At 44.0% G+C, this 19,661-nt stretch overlaps 1 protein-coding gene across 2 annotated transcripts in view; it reads left to right on the plus strand.

The window, feature by feature from the left end:
- The window catches only part of DPYS (dihydropyrimidinase), an 81,033-nt gene that overhangs the window by 22,125 nt on the left and 39,247 nt on the right, over positions 1-19,661 (plus strand). For both annotated transcript variants that reach the window (XM_084749171.1, XM_084749172.1), the window contains exons 5-7: positions 10,155-10,311; positions 11,291-11,432; positions 13,869-14,011. In XM_084749171.1, coding sequence (XP_084605297.1) covers positions 10,155-10,311; positions 11,291-11,432; positions 13,869-14,011 — 442 coding nt within the window. The remainder of the gene's footprint in view (positions 1-10,154; positions 10,312-11,290; positions 11,433-13,868; positions 14,012-19,661) is intronic.

Raw genomic sequence — 19,661 nt, forward strand, 5'->3', positions numbered from 1 at the left:
GTAACCCATTATCCCCCAACGTCATTTCCAATCATGAACGTACACTAAAGACCTGCTATCTATAACCTTATTTAAATAAGAAGTAATTTAGTCTTATGAATTTATAATATAAAAAAATCTATAAATAGTTTGTCACCCACTTCCTTCTTCCAGGGCCCTGATACTAACAGTGGGGCCCTAGAATGAAGCACTGATGTTGCCTCGGTGCAATGCGCAGAGCCTTGGCCCCATCCCAGACCCGCTGGACCCCATGTGCACATGTGCACATCTAACTGAAAACTCAAGTGGTTCATAGGATTATTAAAGTCAGAATCTAGGCACAAAGGTTAGATTGTCAAATCACCAACAGCTTCAACTGTCTCTTAGGGACACGGTACTGTTAAATTTGACTTTATACCTCAGTTGACAACTGTGTACCCAGAGGTGGGCTGAAATCATAACAGCTAACACTATATGTCCCTCACAGAGTAGGACTTTAGGACCATTTATAACTTCAGGCTTTACTCCTAATTTTATTTTAGTATATTGTTGCCTTAAATTGTCATCAGAATGCTTCAAGTTCAACTTTAGGATTGTTTTGTGACTGATGACATTGGGGCATGGGCAAAGCTCAGGGTGGCTTCAATGGCAAGTTCAATGTGGGGGGGGGCAGAAGCCCAAGTCTACCAACCCTAAGCCAAACCTTCTCAGTGGTTCTCCTACTAAAGTGCGAGGTCTAGAGCTGGGGTTGTGGATACCTTGTTTTACAATTCATTGGTTTGATGTTTAAAACTTAGATATTTGGGGAGGGGGGTGGGTTAATTATGTTTGAAAATGGTATTGAAGACATTGTCATTATCTTAGCATTTTGGCATTATTGAAATGGCAAGAATGGGTTTGCTAAAGCATTCACTGGAAAGATAGCCCTCATTTCTCTCAGCCATTCTTTGGGGCTAGTGATTTTGGTCACATAGTTTTTAAGTGGCTCCCCTCAAGCTTCTCCACTGTGAGTATGTAACAGTGACTTACACTCTAGAGTAGTGTCCAACCATGAAAAAAAAATGAGCAACTTAGCTCACGTAAATCCTGCCTGCCAGCTGAGTTGTGTTAATTACAATTGTCTCTTCAAGTGACGTGAGCATTTGTGTGCATGGGTAGCACTTTCGGTGAGACCCCAGCAGTGTCTTTGCCAGCCTTTTCTCTTCCCCCCAGCTGCAGAAGGGACTCGGGCTACCCTGGCCACTGCTTGGCAGGACAGTGCTCCTCTGAGCACTCACTTCCTTCCCATGGTTCTGTCCCTTCCCTGCTTTGTCTATAGGCTAAGCCCAACGTCCAGATACCGGGTAAGCATGTGAAACATTCTGCCCTGGTGAGACAACCAGTCAGGGGAGAAATGTATCCGCTCAGTCAAGTGCAAGCTGAAACTATTCACATTAGCGAACGGAGAAGGGGTTTCAAGTGCCAGGGTCAAGTGCATTTCCTTCACGCCGATAAGGCTCCAAAACACACCTAAGTTTAGTTGGCTACATATTTAGGCTGTTGTTGTCTTATAACGTTTCTTGGTTTTCCTGGAATCTCTCCAGTTTGCTCTTTTAAAATAGGTTTAGAAAATAACAGCAGGGGCCGCTTCCAGCCTTTCCCTTCAGCTTCCCCTTAGGTACAAGCAGCTCCTTTTTCAAAGAAAGTTTTCTGGGAGAGGGGTAAGCTTCCTCTCTCCCTCTGTCTCCCTCCCTCCCTCCCTCCCTCCCTCCCTCCCTCCCTTCCCCTCCCTCCCTGCCTGCCTCAGTGTCTCTCTTTTCCCCTGCTTCCCTTCTTTTGACTGCAGATGGAACCAGGGCCCTGTGAACAGCGCACAGGCACTCACCCCTGAGCTGTGGTGATATACCCACAGCCCCTCCCACACTTTGATAGACTCCAAATCTGCTGTATGGACCACACCCTTTGATATTCTAGGCTTATTATATGAGTTCTTGTTCTCACATTTCCATTAAAGGCAGAAAAAGCAAACAAAATCATTGTAAAATATTGAGCAAAAACTTGAGGTTTTTTTTTTAAGGTAAAAAGAAGAAAAAATGGAAGGAAAGGAATGCTGGTGAGGTTGATTCTGGAGAGAGTAAATAAGCAGAGAAAATAAATATGGAGGAAATTACAGAAGAAAATTTCAGAATAAAAAAAATCAACCTTCAGATTAAAATATACCATAAACATGAAGGGGAGTTATTTAAATCTTCTGACCCAATGTGGGAGTAATGAAATTTCAATCTTTATGATAAGGGAAAAACCAGAATATATCAGATAGTAAAACCAGTTAGAGAGAGAGAGAGAAAAAAAAAAGAAAACAATTGTACTGTATTGGTAACAGTGACAGAAGGAAACTGCATTGTTGTTTTCCTGAAGGTGTGTGTGTCTGTGAATGATGTATGCAGATACACACGTGTGGAGGTCAGAGGGCCACTTTGTGGATTCTGTTCTTACACATTTATGTGAGCTGAAGGGATCAAGCTTAGAGCACCAGGCTTGTTCTGCAAGTGCCTGCAGAGTCTGCCCATCCATCCTGGGTTCTGGCGGCTCTTGGCTGTCACTGTGCCCATGTAACTGGACAGCTCAGGTGCATGTGTGAGGAGCGGGCAGGAATTTCTTCTCTGAGAAGATCTGTTTTCTGTATGAGCTCTGTGAATAGGAAAGCCGTGGCCTTTGGGAGCTTCAGTGTACAGGTGTGAGGTCTTTTGCTTGTTTGCTTGTTTAGGGTTTTTTTGTTTGTTTGGTTCGTTGGTTGGTTGGTTTGGTTTGGTTTTGGGTTTTTGTTTTGTTTTGTCTTGTTCTGTTTTATTTGAGACAGAGTCTCTCTGTGTAGCCTTGGCTAGTCTGGATTCACTTTGTAGACCAGGCTGGCTTCCAATGCACAGAGATCCACCTGCCTCTGTCTCCCGGAGTGCTGGGATTACAGGCTTGCGCTATGGTGCAGGACTAGATGTAAGGCTGGCTTCCCCTGCAGAGCTGAGGAAGCTGACTGAGCCCTTCCCCTCCCCTCTGCTAAGGTGAGTTCCGAACTCACTCCTCTTATTTCCTACCCTACCGGCTTTCGACCTTTCTAGGTGTCTCCAGAGTCTCCCCCCGCATCTGCGGCTCTTCTTCCTTCTAAACTGAGTGACGGAGTCCCTCCCTTTGAGCCTCTTCATTGGATGCTGCCGTGGGCTGGGAAGAAAATCATGCTCAGTTCCTCATCTTTAATCCCAAACTTAGGCTTCGGCTGTGCCAAAACCTTAATGTTTCCTTCTAGCACCTGTCACCTATGATGAAGAAGTGAAGGTCCAGTTACAGGAAAAGGAATAAAACTGTCAGGGTCACCTCATCTGTCTTTTATTGTTGTGAGGAGACACCGTGACCACGGCAGCTCTTACAAGGGAAAGCATTTCATCGGGGCTTACAATTTCAGAGGTTTAGCATGGCAGCATGCAAGCCGACACGGCGCTGGAGGAGCCGAGGGCTCTACATCTGGACCCACAGGCACCAGGAAGTGATAGTGACAGTAGCTAGGCTGGAGCTTCAAAGCCCGCCCCCTAGTGGCACACCTCCTCCAATAAGGCCACACCTGGCAACACTGCCAGTCCCTAGGAGAATATTAGGCCATTTTCATTCAAACTACTACATCCCACTCCTGGCATCCACAGGGTTACAGCTATAATGTAATGAAAAATACACTTAGTCCAACATCAAAAGTCCCTATAGTCTATAAGAGTCTCAACTTTGTTTAAAAGTCCAAAGTTCAAAGTCTCTTCTGAGACTCCTGCAATCTCTTATCTGTAATCCGCTGTGAAATCAAAATGAAAAAGTAGATCATGTACTTCTAACATACAATGGCACACGATATACATTACAGTTCCAAAACGGAGCACACAGCGGGGAATTCTGGACCAAAACAAGACCAGCAACAAACAAAGAAAGAAAGAAAAAACAGCTGGGCCAACTTCAAACTGCACTTCCATGCCTGATGTCAAAGCCCCATCACACCACTCAAAGCTGAGTCACCTTTGCCCATTTCTTAAGTCTTGCTTGGCCTAAGCAGGGTAACTAAAATAGGTGAGCTCCTATTCTCCCTTCCTGGGCAAGAAGGAAGCACCAGAAATCTATCCCAAGAGTAATCTCAGAGGAAACAAGCTGAAAGACAGATTTACCCACTGCTGACGTGACTCACTCAAAAGTTCTGGCCAGCCCAGACCTGATCTCCTCTCTATAGTCCAGTTTTCATTTTGTTTTGGGGGGACAAGTTTTCTCCATGTAGCCCAGGCTAGCCTTGACTTCATGAATCCTAGCCTCTGGAGTTCTGGGATTACAAGTGCAAGCCACCACTTCCAGCCATAGCCTAGTCTTTATCTAAACAGTGCGCGTACTAATGTGAACCACCGACATCAGTGGTTAGCCTAGTCTCACTAGCTTCGGCCATGTGTGAACCTTTTCAGCCACAGTGCTGCTCTTGGGGTTCTCAATAACCTTTAAAATGTATATTGTGCTCTTCTCCCCAGCCTGCCAGTAGAACTTGCGTGTGCACGGTTCTGGTGCTTTGTTGAGAGTGAAGGCACAGTCTCTCAGTAGCTTAACCGCTTGAATCTATCTGTTATTGTTTCTCATCAGTAACTGAAATGTTCGACTATTCTCCACCAATGGTGGTTGAACAGGAATGGCTCCCCATAGACTCATGCAGTTGAATACTTGGCTCGTAGGGAGTGGCATTGTTAGGAGGTGAGGCCTTATTGGAGTGGGTGTGGCCTCATTGGAGTGGGTGTGGCCTCATTGGAGTGGGTGTGGCCTTGCTGGAGTAGGTGTGGCCTTGCTGGAGGAAATGTGTCACTGGGGAGGAGGGGCTTTGAGGCTGGGTCTCAGTAGCTCAAGTCAAGTCTTACCACTGCCTGGTGATTCGGATGTAGAACTCTCAGCTCCTTCTCCAGCACCATGTCTGCCTGCACGCTGCCATACTACCCACCGTGAGGATAACGTACTAAACCTCTGAAACTCTAAGCCATCCCCAATTAAATGCTTTTTCTTATGAGAGTTGCCATGGTCATGGTATCTCTTCATAGCCATAAAACTCTAACTAAAACAGAAATTCACCACCATTAACTAGTTTCAACACATCTTATTGAAATTTAACCTTATTTTATATCCAAGCTCCTGTCTTTAGGCAGCAAGTATGCATACTGTTTGAACATACTGATGAAACAGTTTTCTTTGTGCTTTTCATAAAAACTAAGTTATGGGTTACAGATGTGCTGTCGGCACCATGGTCTGGATTTGATTGGCATTAGACTGAGGTCCTGTCACTTCTTAAGCCACTCACTGTGAGCTGGACCTCGGGGTTGGGTTGCTGTTTCTTTGGTTGCTCGTCCTTTGAACTGGACTTTGTTTTCCTGTAGCACAAAGCTCCCTGTGCTAGCTTACTGATGTAGGACATAAAGTTCTCACACAGAGGGTTGGGGGTTTCCCACTTCTCAGCTCCATCCTCGACACTATCCTCTTGTTTTTAAAAGACCAACGAGAGATGCACAGCAGGCCAAGTTCTCTCAAGTGTCCATCCTTTTTATTGCTGAATAGCAGCAGCAAGGCAAGTCTAGTGCACTGACTCTCCACGGCCATGGTCGGGGAGGATGTTGTGTGGATGAGTCCAGGGGAGTTTGACTCTCCCCTTGTCTCTTTTCTTCTTTGGTCTTGCACATCTGATTATCCCATTGTCTTTAAATTTAGAAAAAAGATCTACTTCAAAGCAGTTGAAAACTGGCCAGGTTAAGAACATTTCAAAAACTGGAATTGTATGGCTCAGAGGGAAACAGCCCCTGTGGAGTGGGTCAATTTCTTTTTCTTCTTTCTTTCTTTTTTCTTTTCTTTTGTTGTTGTTGTTTGTTTGTTTTGGGTTTTTGAGACAGGGTTTCACTGTGTAGCCTTGGCTGTCCTGGACTCGCTTTGTGGACCAGGCTGGCCTGGAACTCAGAGACCTGCCTGCCTCTGCCTCCCAAGTGCTGGGATTAAAGGCGTGTACCACCATGCCCAGCTTTGGGTCGATGTCTTAAGGCTCCTGTCACAAATTACCGTAGCCCATCCATGTAAGCAGTGGGGATCTGTTTTCCAGCATCCTGGAGGTGAGAAATCCTAGAGGAAAGTATCAAGAGCATCAATGTGTTTTCAGCTGTGGAGGAAGCCGTATACCAACCTGTGTCCCAGGCCTCACGCCTTGGCTCCATCGGGAGGTCTTTCTCTTCTGCTTTCCATCTGTCCCTTCTGTTGGTATCTGTCTTCTAATTCCTCTTCTTATAGGACGCCAGCCTTATAGATTAGGCTCTACCCTAATGGCCTCACTTTAATTTCATTACCTCTATAATGGTCCCCATAGGCTCATATGTTTGAATACTCAGGCCGCAGTTGGTGGAACTGTTTGGGAAGGATTAGAAGGTCTGGCCTTTTTGGAGGATGTGCATCACTTGAGGTAGGCTTTGAGGTTTCAGATCACCTATGCTCTTCCCGATATAGTCTCTGCTTCCTGTTTGTGGTCCCCCCCATCATGGACCCCAGCCCTTTGGGACTGTGAGCACAACTAAATACTATGAGTTCCCTTAGTCATGGTGTTTTCTCACAGTAATAGAAAAGTAACTACTACGTGGTGAGACACACAGTTCAATGTATAAACATGAAGAGACTCCAGGCTCCCAAGGATATGCTAGGTGCTTTTGTATACATCATGGCGTTAGGTCTTTTGGCTGGCAGGCCCTGCCCTCTACCTAGGGGCGGGGACTCCCCACTCCCAGAGACTCACTATATAAACCAGACATCTGGGTTCCACTCCCCCTTTTGCCTTTGCCCTTTTCCCACCTCCCTGCCCTCTCTCCTTCCCGTCCTCCTGCCCCTAGTGTGCGCCCTCCCTTCCCCGCTCTGCATCCAATAAGCTTACATTTATATATTATAGCTTCCTCACCATTAGTTCATTCCAGTTTATTCAATCAATCACATGATTGTTGGTTTTGGTTTTTTGTCTGTTTGTATTTGGTGGTTTGTTTGTTTGCCTTTTAACCTTCACAAATTAACCCCACTTCTTAGATAAGAAAACTGAGACAAAGACCATTGACTCATGGTAGGCAGAGCTAAAGCATAGAGCATCAGGATTTGAACTCAAGCCTAAATAAGCTATACTACCATCCTGTATCTGTTTAATTTTCTCCCCAAACATTTTCTTCTTCTTCTTCTTCTTAATAATAATAATAATAATAATAAGAAGAAGAAGAAGAAGAAGAAGAAGAAGAATCAGTGCAGCCGAGCAGAGCTTCCCTATTGTTTAGTAGAAAAGTTATTTTGAAGAGCATAGCTATCTTCAGACTTCATCATCAAAGCGTCTTCCCCAACGTCTGCACAGCTTCTCCTTACCTTTCCACTTCCTTTCATAGATCACAGGACACGAGGCTGCACACAAGTGGGAGCACTTGCTCTGTCCCTTCCCTCTAATAACGCTGTCTGGTGGCTGGGGGAGTAATACTGCTCTGACATGCTCCTTGCTTCAGAAAGCTTTACATTCTCTCGGAGATGTAAGGTGCAGTTAAACAGGAGAGTGCAGTGGGATGGAGGCTTCTTGGTTTGGGTTTTGTGTCAAAGGATGGAGAAGGACCGTGGAGAATATATGTGGGGGAGAGGGGTACAACCTAGCAAGAAAGTAGCTAGGGAGGAAACAGGTGATGAAGATGTCTCTGGATCCCAAGGGTTATTGGAACCACCTGGTTGCGAACACAGTCAGAGCAGTACCAGATGGAAGACAGGTACAAGTGCTGTTCACAGCCACCCACAGCAGGGCAGAGCAAAGGAAACCAGCAAGGGAAAGTGGTCATATCCACAGATAGCTTGTGGTTGACTGAAAATGTTTAAGAGCACGTGCTCTTCTTCACTGGGGAACAAAAAGGATGCTTTTCTTGCTAACAATGTGTAGATGTGGTCCCACATCAGAGGAGGAAGGCTTTAACTCTGCTTATGTCACTGCCCATGAGTGTATCTCTGGCAAGTCAATCAGGTTCACTGAGCATCAATCTCTTCACTTATCAAACCAGCATGAGGTGTTGCTATGAGATCAACTGAGGTCATGTGCAAGCATTTTGAAGGTTATATAGTCTATTCCCAATGGCAGCCATTTCTCTTGCCTTATTTTTAGCTGAAATCTACAAGGACTTGCAATTAGGCTGGATTTGGTAGTTTGAATCTTCAATTTATGGACTAGCTGACTCTGTTCTCCTTCCCTTTTATAGTTTTTTTCCCCCCTTTTATAGTTTTTATGTGTGTTTTGGTCTTTTGAAAATTGTAGAAGGGAGCAGTGAGCCGTCAGGAATTTTTATTTTTAATTGTTTTGTATTCATAAATATGTAATGAAAATAAAGATGAAAATAGACTCCTTAATGAAGAGCTTGTGTACACTAAAAAAGTAGCCTGTCATATCTGAAAGGGGCTAAGCCCTTCTGAGGAAATTGCCTGTCATCTGCATCAGAAGCAGCCCCAGCAGACTCCCGGTTGACGCTGACATTTAATTTTTCCCCGAGAGCTATTAAGATGGTAGAAGTCTGGGGGCTGCACTCCCGCTTCATCTCGATGTGCCAAGTGATCGAACAGACTATGTGACAGGACGTTTCCTTGATGATGAAGCACCACGGAAAATCCTGAGTTGGCACCTCATGAAGCGACTGCAAATCAAGTCCGAATCTCCTTGTCCAAGCAACTGGGAGATAACGCTCTGGGAACAGCAAATTCCCTTCAGAGCTGCGAGTAGAAACTGTGTGTGCGTGTTAGTCTCTCACAGCAGACACCGCTACCTCTTGGCTCCCTACACATGACCGCTGTTTATCCCGCATGCCACAGAGAGATACCGAAGTTGTTGCTCTTTTCTGGAAACAGGGCAGGAAGGACCCGGAATGGTGCGGGGCTGTGTGTATCAGGGAAGCAAGTCAAATTCCGAGGCTTTGGCAGCTCCTGGCTTTGACCCTTTCTCTGTTTCCTAGGGCTAGCTGGAGGACGAAGCTGGTTTGGAGGAAGAGGAGAATTTGTGAAATAATAGGCTGCTAAATTTCCGTTCTGAGGACTCCGGCAGCTGGTGGCCATCCACTGCATATGCTCTCTAAGGAAATCAGTTCATTTCAGTTATATATCTGGATTATAACTAAAATCCAGCATCTGGTCAACCTAAGTGAGCTCATTTGGCATGCCAGCATCTCCACGCCATGCGCTTTTTTTTTTTTTTTTTTTTGATTGCTTGCATGTGATGAGGTTGATGCCAGTGAATCTATTATTCTGACAAATGCTAATCAGATAGGAGCCTGATTTTAAATTCAAATTCCCTGTGCACTATTAAGTTTTCCAACGTTGTGTGCTTTGGATGGCCTCATTTGCATGATTTGTAAAGTGTGCATTTCGGGCTACAGTTTTATTATCGGAGTGTTCTTTCGCTTAATATAAGTCTCCTGAGAAAGTTCTTTTCGAACGTGTGGGAAGGTTATCGGTCAATCGGCGGCAGAGATACACCATGGCTGGCTATATTAATGAGACTCTATCGTCTAGCTAGATGTCATAAAAATTGAGACCATTGACTCAAAATTCCTGGGTTCAAATACTACCTCCTTCACTCCACCTATGTGAAATGTACATAAAGTAGCTGTAGAGAAACTATGTAGCCCCGGAGCTTTATCTTTTAATTGAAATAGTGATAGCATTTACCCAATAGGATTTTAAGATTGCGTTGTAAGTAAGTACACCTGTAGCCCCCAGCATGCTCTGCGTTTTGCTTCAGTCACAGTGGAGCTGAAACAGGAGTGGCTTCCGGCTAGAGAGTCGTTTTCTCTTCCCCTTCATGTCGCTACTTAGAAGCAAAACAAGCCATCTGCATCCCAGTCACAATATAATTGACCCAGTCACAATAGCCTGACGTCAAGTAATCGGAGAATGATTTGTACCTTGCGATGCATATGACCAAACACGATAAATACGCAATAGTCATCAGTCCTTAACTACTGAGTCCTGTTCACGGAAGGAAGGTGTGAGATGGGGTTCTGTCGTGCTCTAGCGTCATCCTCTACTGGGACAGAGACGACTATCTGTTTGCTTGTCACATGGTTTTCTTAAACGTTCACTATGGGACTGAATCCCGCCTTTGAACATCCCAGGAAAGGTGGTCTATGGGGAACCGATTGCGGCAGGCCTCGGCACTGATGGCACCCACTACTGGAGCAAAGAATGGCGCCACGCAGCCCACCACGTCATGGGTCCTCCACTGAGACCGGATCCTTCGACACCTGGCTTTCTCATGAATCTGTTGGCTAAGTAATACTTTTTCAGATGACTGTAAAATATTTGGTGGAAGATAATTCTTTATAAGTCTCATCTTTGGGTAGAGAAGAGTTTATGTGAAATCTGCAGATGCACAGGCATTCTAGTCTTCTGTTTGACCCGTGGTATCTGTGGAGCAGAAAGCGCCGGACTTAGAAGGTTTTCTGCTGATATGGTCTATGGACTGGTCATTCTGGACATTCTAGAACATCCCATTCATGTGCCCCCAGATTTGCATTAGTTGGGAGCGTTTCACAATAGAGTGTACAAGAAGTCTCTTGCTCTTTCCTTTCCCTTTTCCTTCATATTTCCATATCCCAGAAATTATTTATGAGACAAATTGGGGCTTTTATCCCTGGTGACAGAGCTGTTCTCAGCCAGTCTTACATCTGTGTTCATTACAGCATGGGCATCTGTCACTGGGCTGCTCTGGAGGACCTGCCTTCATTGCTAATGGTCACCATGGTGGTGATAACTTGTGTGGGAGGACCTGCCTCCATTGCCATGGGTCACCATGATGACATCTTGTGTGGCGTTCTATCTACAAGAAATTTCCACTTGCACTAGTGTTCCTAGTGTCCCGGCTGTTAGCATCATCAGGTTCACACACCTATCAATTTATAGATGGGACAGGCTCACAGCTGTGGACTCACAAGTCTTGGTACAGAGTCCAGTATGCATCCTCAAACTAGCCATCTTCTTCCAACTAAGCCTAGGAAATTGAAAAACAGTAAAAGATAGGCTTGCCAAGGATTCTGCATCATGATCCTTATGAGCATGTTCTGAAAATGTGCTTTTGAAGATAGAGAGAGTGAGGTGTGTACTTAGAAATCCTACCCACGCCCCCTCCCATTGCTTGGCATCCCGTAGAGGAAGATGGTCAGAGAGCTAAGAGACATCAGGGAGTTTCCTCCTCCTGTGCTGTCCGCCCACCTCCTCAGCACTGCCTTTCTATCTCTTTCATTCCTTACAGTGGTGATCTGACCACAACAGGGAGTGACAACTGCACGTTCAACACCTGCCAGAAAGCTCTGGGCAAAGATGACTTCACTAAGATTCCCAACGGGGTGAATGGTGTTGAGGACCGGATGTCGGTGATATGGGAAAAGGGCGTGGTGAGTATCCCGGAAATGAGCATGCCTCTCAGGATCATGTTGTTTGGGGACCAAAGAGGCACAAACCTTCACAGAAAGCTCTGTCTCTATCTCTCTCTGTCTCTCTCTGTCTCTGTATCTGTCTCTGTCTCTCTGTGTCTCTCTGTGTCTCTCTGTGTCTCTGTCTCTGTCTCTGTCTCTGTCTCTGTCTCTCTCTCTCTCTCTCTCTCTCTCTCTCTCTCTCTCTCTCTCTCTCTCTCTCTCATAAACTATGAATCACCACAATTACTATCAACTCCACCCCACCCCCTCCAAGGCATTATCAGTTAACAAGCACTTGGTTTCTCTGCCTAGTCTACCTTACATGTGTTGTGTCATCTTGCAGAGACATTGGGGGCCAATTTAGACTCCATCGAGATTGGCTTATTCTTCTTGTGTCATTAATGTGAATATTTGAGCTGATGGAAAAATAGATGAAGGATATTAAATTTGCTGTATGAAGTTACATATATAATTAAATCTGCAGGCAAAGTGATTTTTAAAACTAGTAATGAATTAAAAATTTCTTTTTAAGGAAGGAACAAAAATCACACAGAAATCAGGTGTTAAACTACACATGTCACCCATCTATCAAGGTCACATGTGTAGTTATAAAGCTCTACTGGAAGACTAGGTAGACCCAAGGTTCCCAGTGTCAGGCTTTACAAGGACCCAGCTCTTAGATGATACAGTAGTCATATTTCACACTTGAGAATTCCCTTTGATTAGTCTCTTCTACATCTACTGCCATTTTTAATTCTCATTGCCCCACTTAGGGTGTCTATTGCTGTGATCAAACACCTTGACCAAAAGCAAGCTAGGGTGGAAAGGGTTTATTTATCTTATCCTTCCACATCATAGTTCACCATTGATGGAAGTCAGGACAGGAGCTCAAACAAGGCAGGAACCTGGAGGCCCTGAGTGGTGCTGCTTACTGGTGTGTTCAGGTTGGCTTGTTCAGCCTGCTTTCTTATAGAATCCAGGACCATCAGCGCAGGGACAGAACCATCCACCATGGGCTCGGCTCCACAACCATCAGCTAATTAAGAAAATGTTCTGCATCTGGGTCTTGTAGAGAGGCATTTCCTCAACTGAGGCTCCCTCCTTTCACATAACTCTTGCTTGTGTTAAGTGGACATCAAACTAGCCAACACATTCATTAGTCACTGAATCCCATTGATTTTATTTTCAGAATGCTTCCTTGTTTCCACATTTACAGCTGCTATATAACTGGAGGCTCAAGTTTTGCTTGGACCACTCCAATAGTCTCAAAGCTGGTCTCCTTATGGTCTCCTTATTCTCAGTGACCGCTTGCTCCGGTCTCTTCTACCCTGAGTTGCCAATCATAAGAGAAGCTCTGCCTACATTCCTTTCTTCTCAAAAACATGTTCCTGTTGTCCATTGATGAGTGGGTAGTATTTGAGCAATCAATGTAGTACAAGGGTCTTCAAACCATTTGTCTAGTTGTAGCTCCTGTTGCTCTTCCCTACCCCCTTTCTCCACTCTGAACTCTACCCATCCCTGATGATTCTCCCGCCCTTTCTCTTTGCTTAAATAGTCTAAATTGTAGTCCAACTTTCCTCCATAAACTTGCTCTTACAGTAAATATCTGTGTGACGGATTTTAATAATCTATTATAGCTCCCATCATTCATGAAGACATACTTATATACATCTTTAAATATGATCTTTAGAATAATTGAGTCTTTTTTCAATAACATGAATGAAATTGTATAATTTTCTACAATAGTAAGATTATTTACTTCTAGGACTAACAGAAATAATAAATAAATCTTAAGGGCAGCCTTGTCATATCCATATATAAGCCCTATAAGGGTTCTATATTCAAATTTCTTAAAATAGTTTCCAAGATTTTTGCTTCACATAAATTGAAATTATATAAAATTGTACCTCTTGTGTTTATCTTTTATCTTCTAAAGTCATTGTCACCTGCTTTAAAAGCATCATAACCTGTCTCGTTTGGACTATTTAGTATTTTACCTAATATTTATAGGATCACCTCACAAACCTCAAGCCTGTAATAAATAAAGTGGATCATAAGTGTTGTTATGATAGTAGAGAACTTTAAATGGGAATAGAAAATGTCATTATCACCAGTTAGCTGTCATGTGTAGTAATCTTGGATGATTTGGGGACAGATGGGGAAGAAATAGTAGATTTGTCTTTTAATCTGATTGGACTTTTGAAAAGTCATCTTCAGGTTTGTGTACGCCATCTTCTTCATCAATGATAGACTGATTGGTTTATGTTGAGCAAGCACAGACATTGCTCCTTGGTGTAGGACATGAAATACAGTTCTGTTTCAGGTGATAGATGTAAGTCTTTCACTTTTGTCCCCAGAGGAGGTTTTAGTGTTTGATCATGACAACAAAAGTATTTTCTTTGAATTGGTTTACAGCACAGTGGTAAAATGGACGAAAACAGATTTGTGGCCGTTACCAGCACAAATGCAGCCAAAATCTTTAATCTTTATCCCAAAAAAGGAAGAATAGCTGTAGGATCGGATGCTGACATTGTGATCTGGGACCCAGAAGCCACAAGGTAAGCCTGAGATCTTGTATTACCTGGCTTTACCCTTGAAGAAAAGCACTAACTTGCAAAGACATTCGCCTTGGCCTTTACCAGCCTTTGCTTATTGGGTGATTTATTTCGCTGTGCTCAGGAATTCTAAGCCTGTGCAGAAGATAAAGGTTTTAATGTATGAATGTTCCTTTGTTTTTCTTGGCATAGAGGATGCAAAAGTTGGGTAGAACTTGCTGCAAACGGATACATATAGAAAGCCAATATAATTCTGCTATCCCAGTGCCTGGCAGATACCCAAGTTCACAGGGAGGGACCATGCGGAACCCTGAAGAAAATAAAAGGCCTAATTTGAAAAGAACTGAATTGGAAACTCAAAATAATTACAGCCTTTTAAACCCTTTTAGATAGAAAGGTTCCAGCACAAAAGACATCACTTTTCGTTAGCCAAACTTTGCAGATGAGCCCAGCCTTAGCCTGGCATCCCCAGCGGACTTGAGCCTTTTGTTCTCAATTTCCATAATCTATGTTAATATTGTGGGGGCTGGCAAATTCCACCGACAAAAGAGCACTTGATGGAGGTTGAATTTCTGCTAAATTCTTCTTGTAAGATGTTGTCCCCAGCAGCACTTGCTTGCTCATTTGTCCTTGTGGCAAACCTTGGTAAGGGAGGAAATGCCACACATTAACATTTTTGTGTGCTCGTGTGTGAGCACATGGACATTTGATGGCCCTTCGCCTTCACTGCGTGGCATTTATTCAAGGTCTAGTATGTTTGTTTTTATCATCGTTATCCAAAGTGTGTAGTTTCTGGACGGTGATATTGTCACAAAGAAACAGCTTCAACGGAAGTGCCCTTGGCCACCTTCTGGGGAGAAATATGGCCATTTGGAATTTGGAACATGAAGGAAAGAATTATGGCTGAGAGCCTAGAAACAAGGCCCAGATGGTCTTTGTGTGGTTGGCACTATCCTCAGGACACTCCTTGTCCTTACCTGGGATCAGTTTATGGAACTGGCAGGCCATGGTCATAGCAGGTAGCCTTTGGTCAACCCCCCAGCTTTAAATTCGTGTAAAGCAGTAAAAAAGCTGTGTGAGATCCTAAGTGAGGAAATATCCTGGGATAACAGCCAGTCAAAACCCGAGGTCTTTGTTGTTAAGTTAACATGGATTGCGTTTTAAAAATCAATGCCCGATAAAGCTAAGCGTAGGCAGGGTTTCTACTAGTCTAGGAAGGAGAGTGGGAGAACAATTGCTTGGCTTTATGGATTCTGGGTGATCTGCGTAGGCTGTGGTTTGGAGAACTCCTGTTTCTTAAAGTTCCACTCTGCAGGGTCTACTACTGCCCGGCAATGGCCCTCTTGCTGCCAATTCAAGTAATTTAGGCCACAGCTCCAAGGCTGGAACCAGGTGGGTCTTTTGAAATACCTTGTGGCTTATGAGGATCACAAGTTTAGATCCAAAAACCAGGAAATTCTCAGGATTCCTTTCTTATGGAAGGGATGAATATGTGAAAAGTGATGACTTTTGAAGCATCCTTCTTGAGGCATCATAATGATAATTAGTAATTCTTTGTACAAGTGAGTGGGGCCAAAGATACTCTGTATCTAAGACATCATTCATCAGGTAAGACCAAGAAAGATATAGCTAAGGTAATGAGAAAACTGGAAGCCGGAAGAGTGTGCAAGATTTGGTCTGTCAAGGGCTGGAGAGATGGCTCAGCGGCTAAGAGCACTGTCTGTTCTTCCAAAAGTCCTGAGTTCAATTCCCAGCAACCACATGGTGGCTCACAGCCATCTACAATGTGATCTGATGCCCTCTTCTGGCCTGCAGGGGTACAAGCAGGCAGGGCACTGTATACATAATTAAAAAAAAAATAAGATAGATTAAAAAAAAAAAGATTTGATCTGCGAGCTGCAATTCCATAGCTTTGACTTTTAAACCTGTATGTTTTCCAAAAACTTTTGTACCTTATTCTTCATGTTCTATTTTTTATCCAATGGGGAGGAGCACAGTTGAATTCTAGTATGTGTTTTTCTGCATCAAGGTGGAAATTAAGATACTTTGTTTAACTATGAAACACTCCAGTCAAGTTCCTAAGCCCAGGGAGAGCACTGGGAGGCCACTTCTGTGACTCTTCTTTAAAAAGACAAAAAACAAAAACAGTGTGTGTGTGTGTGTGTGTGTGTGTGCGCGCGCGTGCGCGCACGCCATTCACTTTTTATTAAGAATAGATTATTGCCATATTATATATTCTAATTATGGTTTCCTCTCCCCCAGCTCCTCCCAGATCTCCTCCCCCCCCCCATTCTCCACCCATTCAGACCTACATTCTGTTTTTCACTCTTTCATTAGAATACAAGCAGGCATCTAAATAATAACAATAAAATAATATAAAATAAAAACAAACAAGCTAGAATAGGAAGAAGCAAACAAACTAACAGGAGAAAAAGAGCTAAAGAAAAAGCACGAGAAACACAGATAGATGCAGAGACACATACATTTGCACACACAGAAATGCCATTAAAAACACAACAGCACTAGTAGCCAAAGTACATATACAAAAGAGCTATAAGCGGAAATGGAAGGGAGGGAGGAAGGGAGGGAGGAAGGGAGGGAGGGAGAGAGGGGGCAGTCTTCAGACAAAGCATTATGAGACAAAGAACCTCTAAAAATGCCATTGAGTTTGTTTTGAGTGGTGGCAGCTCTTCTTTTTTAACCCTCCACCTGGGTGTCTCCTGAAGGACCCCAGCTGAGAGTCCTTGGCTGTTTTGAGTTCTGCGAATCTCACCAGCTCAGGTACAAAGCGTTGTCGTCTTCAGGCAACTGAACAAAGAGAAATGACCGGAATGAAGGTTGTGAATAATTCACTCGCTTTATTTACCACACTTTTCTGCTTGGAGGGTATTTATAGGCTGTGATTATGTCTCCCTGAGTCATGCCTTAGGCTATACAAATTTAGATCACTTTCTCACAAGCTCCAGTTACTAATCTCTATAGCCCTGTTTTGTCCCTCCTGTCCTAGTCACTTGCATTAGAATAGTGCATGATGATCCAGATGTGTAGTTATTTTCTTAATGATCTATATATTACTTACTTAATTTCCTCCCATCTTAGTCTCAGAATAACTAACTTAAGGTCATGCTCAAATGCTTCTGTATTGCATAGGCATTTATTCATAATCTGTTAAGCATTTGTTCAGTTGTTCATCTCTTTTCCATGTTCTTTACTATCTTTCATATAACAACTGTTCTTTATGTAATAATGGATAAAGAAAGTCAAATATTTAAAGTCTTTTGAGAGCGGCTGGAGAGATGGTTCAGAGGTTAAGAGCACTGGCTGCTTTTCCAAAGGTCCTGAGTTCAATTCCCAGCAACCACACGGTGGCTCGTAACCATCTATAATGAGATCTGGTGCCCTCTTCTGGTGGGCAGGCACACGTGCAGGCAGAATATTGTTTACATAATAAATAAATCTTTTTTTTTTTTTTTTTTTTTTTTTAGAGAAGAAAAGGAAAAAGATTAAAATCCTTTTGGTGACTGTATGTATTCTGCCTTTAACTGTAAGGACTAAGTCTTCATCTGTGTGGCATGTATATGTTAGCACCTGCCAAGCGCCCCTTGCTTCCTTCCCATGCATCCCTGCTTAGCGGGAGCATCCCTGTGCGAGAACAGTGGAAGCCAGCACTGGCCTGAGTGACTACCACTAGGTCCTGACCTGAGCTCCACCAAGGGCCACGTAAAGTCTCTGCAGGGCTCAGTGGCAGAGACCCTGTGGAAATTCTGGGCTCCATCCTTGGTGCCATGCACACAACCTAAAGAATAAGGGAATTTAGGTCACTGTATACCTCTTTTGCAAAGCAAGGTGGCTAACGTTTACTATGTCTGTCACAGGAGTGCCATGAAGCAGTGCACGTGAACATACTCTGTAAGCTAAGACAGCCCCGCTGAGAGAGCGGCTCGCTCTGTGTAAGAAGCGCCAGGTTCCAGCCCCAGCGCTTGCTCACTAGATGTAATATCACCTCCCTGGAATCCCAGAACGTGGGAGGTAGAGGCAGGAGAATCAGAAATTATAGATCATCTTTGGATAAACAGTGAGTTTAAAAAACAGCCGGCTAGGAGACATGGAGGCGGGCAATAACGATACATTGTTACTGCGACCTTACCCTTTGTAGTTTGGCTGCTGTGCCTTGCCCAGTATTTTTTACTTGTGGTCGCCCTCAGTTCATTCGCCTGTGTTGACCCAGTAGGCAGGTGAACGGAGGGATTCTAGTGTGCTGACATCTCACCTCCATCCTCTTAGAAACCTGCACATGTTTCCATTTTCTCTGCTTTGGTTAGCCATGTGAAGGCAGAAAACTATTTTCATGCTTATGAATGGGCCCAGTCCTCTTTGGAACTCTTTTTTTTTTTTTTTTTTTTTTTTACATTTTAAATGCTGTATGATTTTTGCTCTAATACACCATAAGAATGTTTTGCACTGACATGAGAAATGTGTAGACTATGGAGAGAAGAGAGAAGGCATTGTCGAGGGGGAGCGCTCCTGGGATAAGGCTTTGGATGAACAATGGGAACGGTTTCCATAGGTCACATTCAAAGGGAGAAGCCACGCTGAGTATCTAGGTCGATCCCAACACCCGCGCTCTCTATTCTTGGCCTGCTTATTATGAGAAAGGTACTCAGTTGGGCTTTCTGTTCCCAACCAAAATGTATGCAGATGACCTCAGCTGGGACATTTCTAACGCACCACAGTAGTTTTAGCCTCTCGGCACACATCATCCACAGCTCTCCACAGTCCTCAGAGGTGGAGATGTTCACCATTGCCACCCCCTGCCTCTCCCCACCCTGCACACCGTTCCCATAGCCACACCATAGCCTTCCTTTACTTCCTGAACCCTTGTTATATTCTTGAGGTGTAGGTGCATTTTTTTAAAAACGGAGTGGGGAGTAACAAAGATGGCAGAGAGGCTACCCTTGCACCTGCACCCCTCAGCCCCTTCTCACTCTCACTAACTGACAGAATGGCACGATTGTCACAGTTAATGAAATGACGTTGCTATGTTACAATTAGCCAGAGCCTATCCCTCATCCGGGTTTGCTTAGCTCTGACCCAGCATTCGTTTCTGTTCCAGAATCCCTGAAACTATATTACATTCAGTCGACATGTGTCCTGAGGCTGGTCTGAGGTGTGACGGTTTCTCTCCCTTTGCTTTTAATTGCCTTGCCCATTTTAGGGAATGATATTCAAGTATTTTGGAGAATGTCTCTCGTGTGTGTGTGTGTGTGTGTGTGTGTGTGTGTGTGTGTGTGTGTGTTTTCTTTTCTGATGTTTTTTTTCTTTACTAGCTACAGGTTTGGGGGAGGAGCAACACAAAAGTAACCTCTCACTTTCCATTAGCCATGAAGAGTGAACACAATGAATGTGATGCCACACAGATGGTGCTGCGCTGGGTACCTGGCTGGGTACCCAGTCTTCGCCAGGCTTAGCTATAGTCCAGCCCCTACTTTTGTACCTCACCCTTGGGAAGCAAGTTGCTGCACGCACCCCAAACTTAAGGAGTGAGGTGCTCTGCCCTAGACTTATGTTTGAATTGATATGTTGGAACCTAGGCTTGGTCCAGCTCAACACAGAGTTAGAATGCAGCGAATGCTGTTGAACAAAGTGGAAGAGA

Source organism: Acomys minous, assembly GCF_964271855.1.
Source record: "Acomys minous genome assembly, chromosome: 12".
Classification (NCBI taxonomy): domain Eukaryota; kingdom Metazoa; phylum Chordata; class Mammalia; order Rodentia; family Muridae; genus Acomys; species Acomys minous.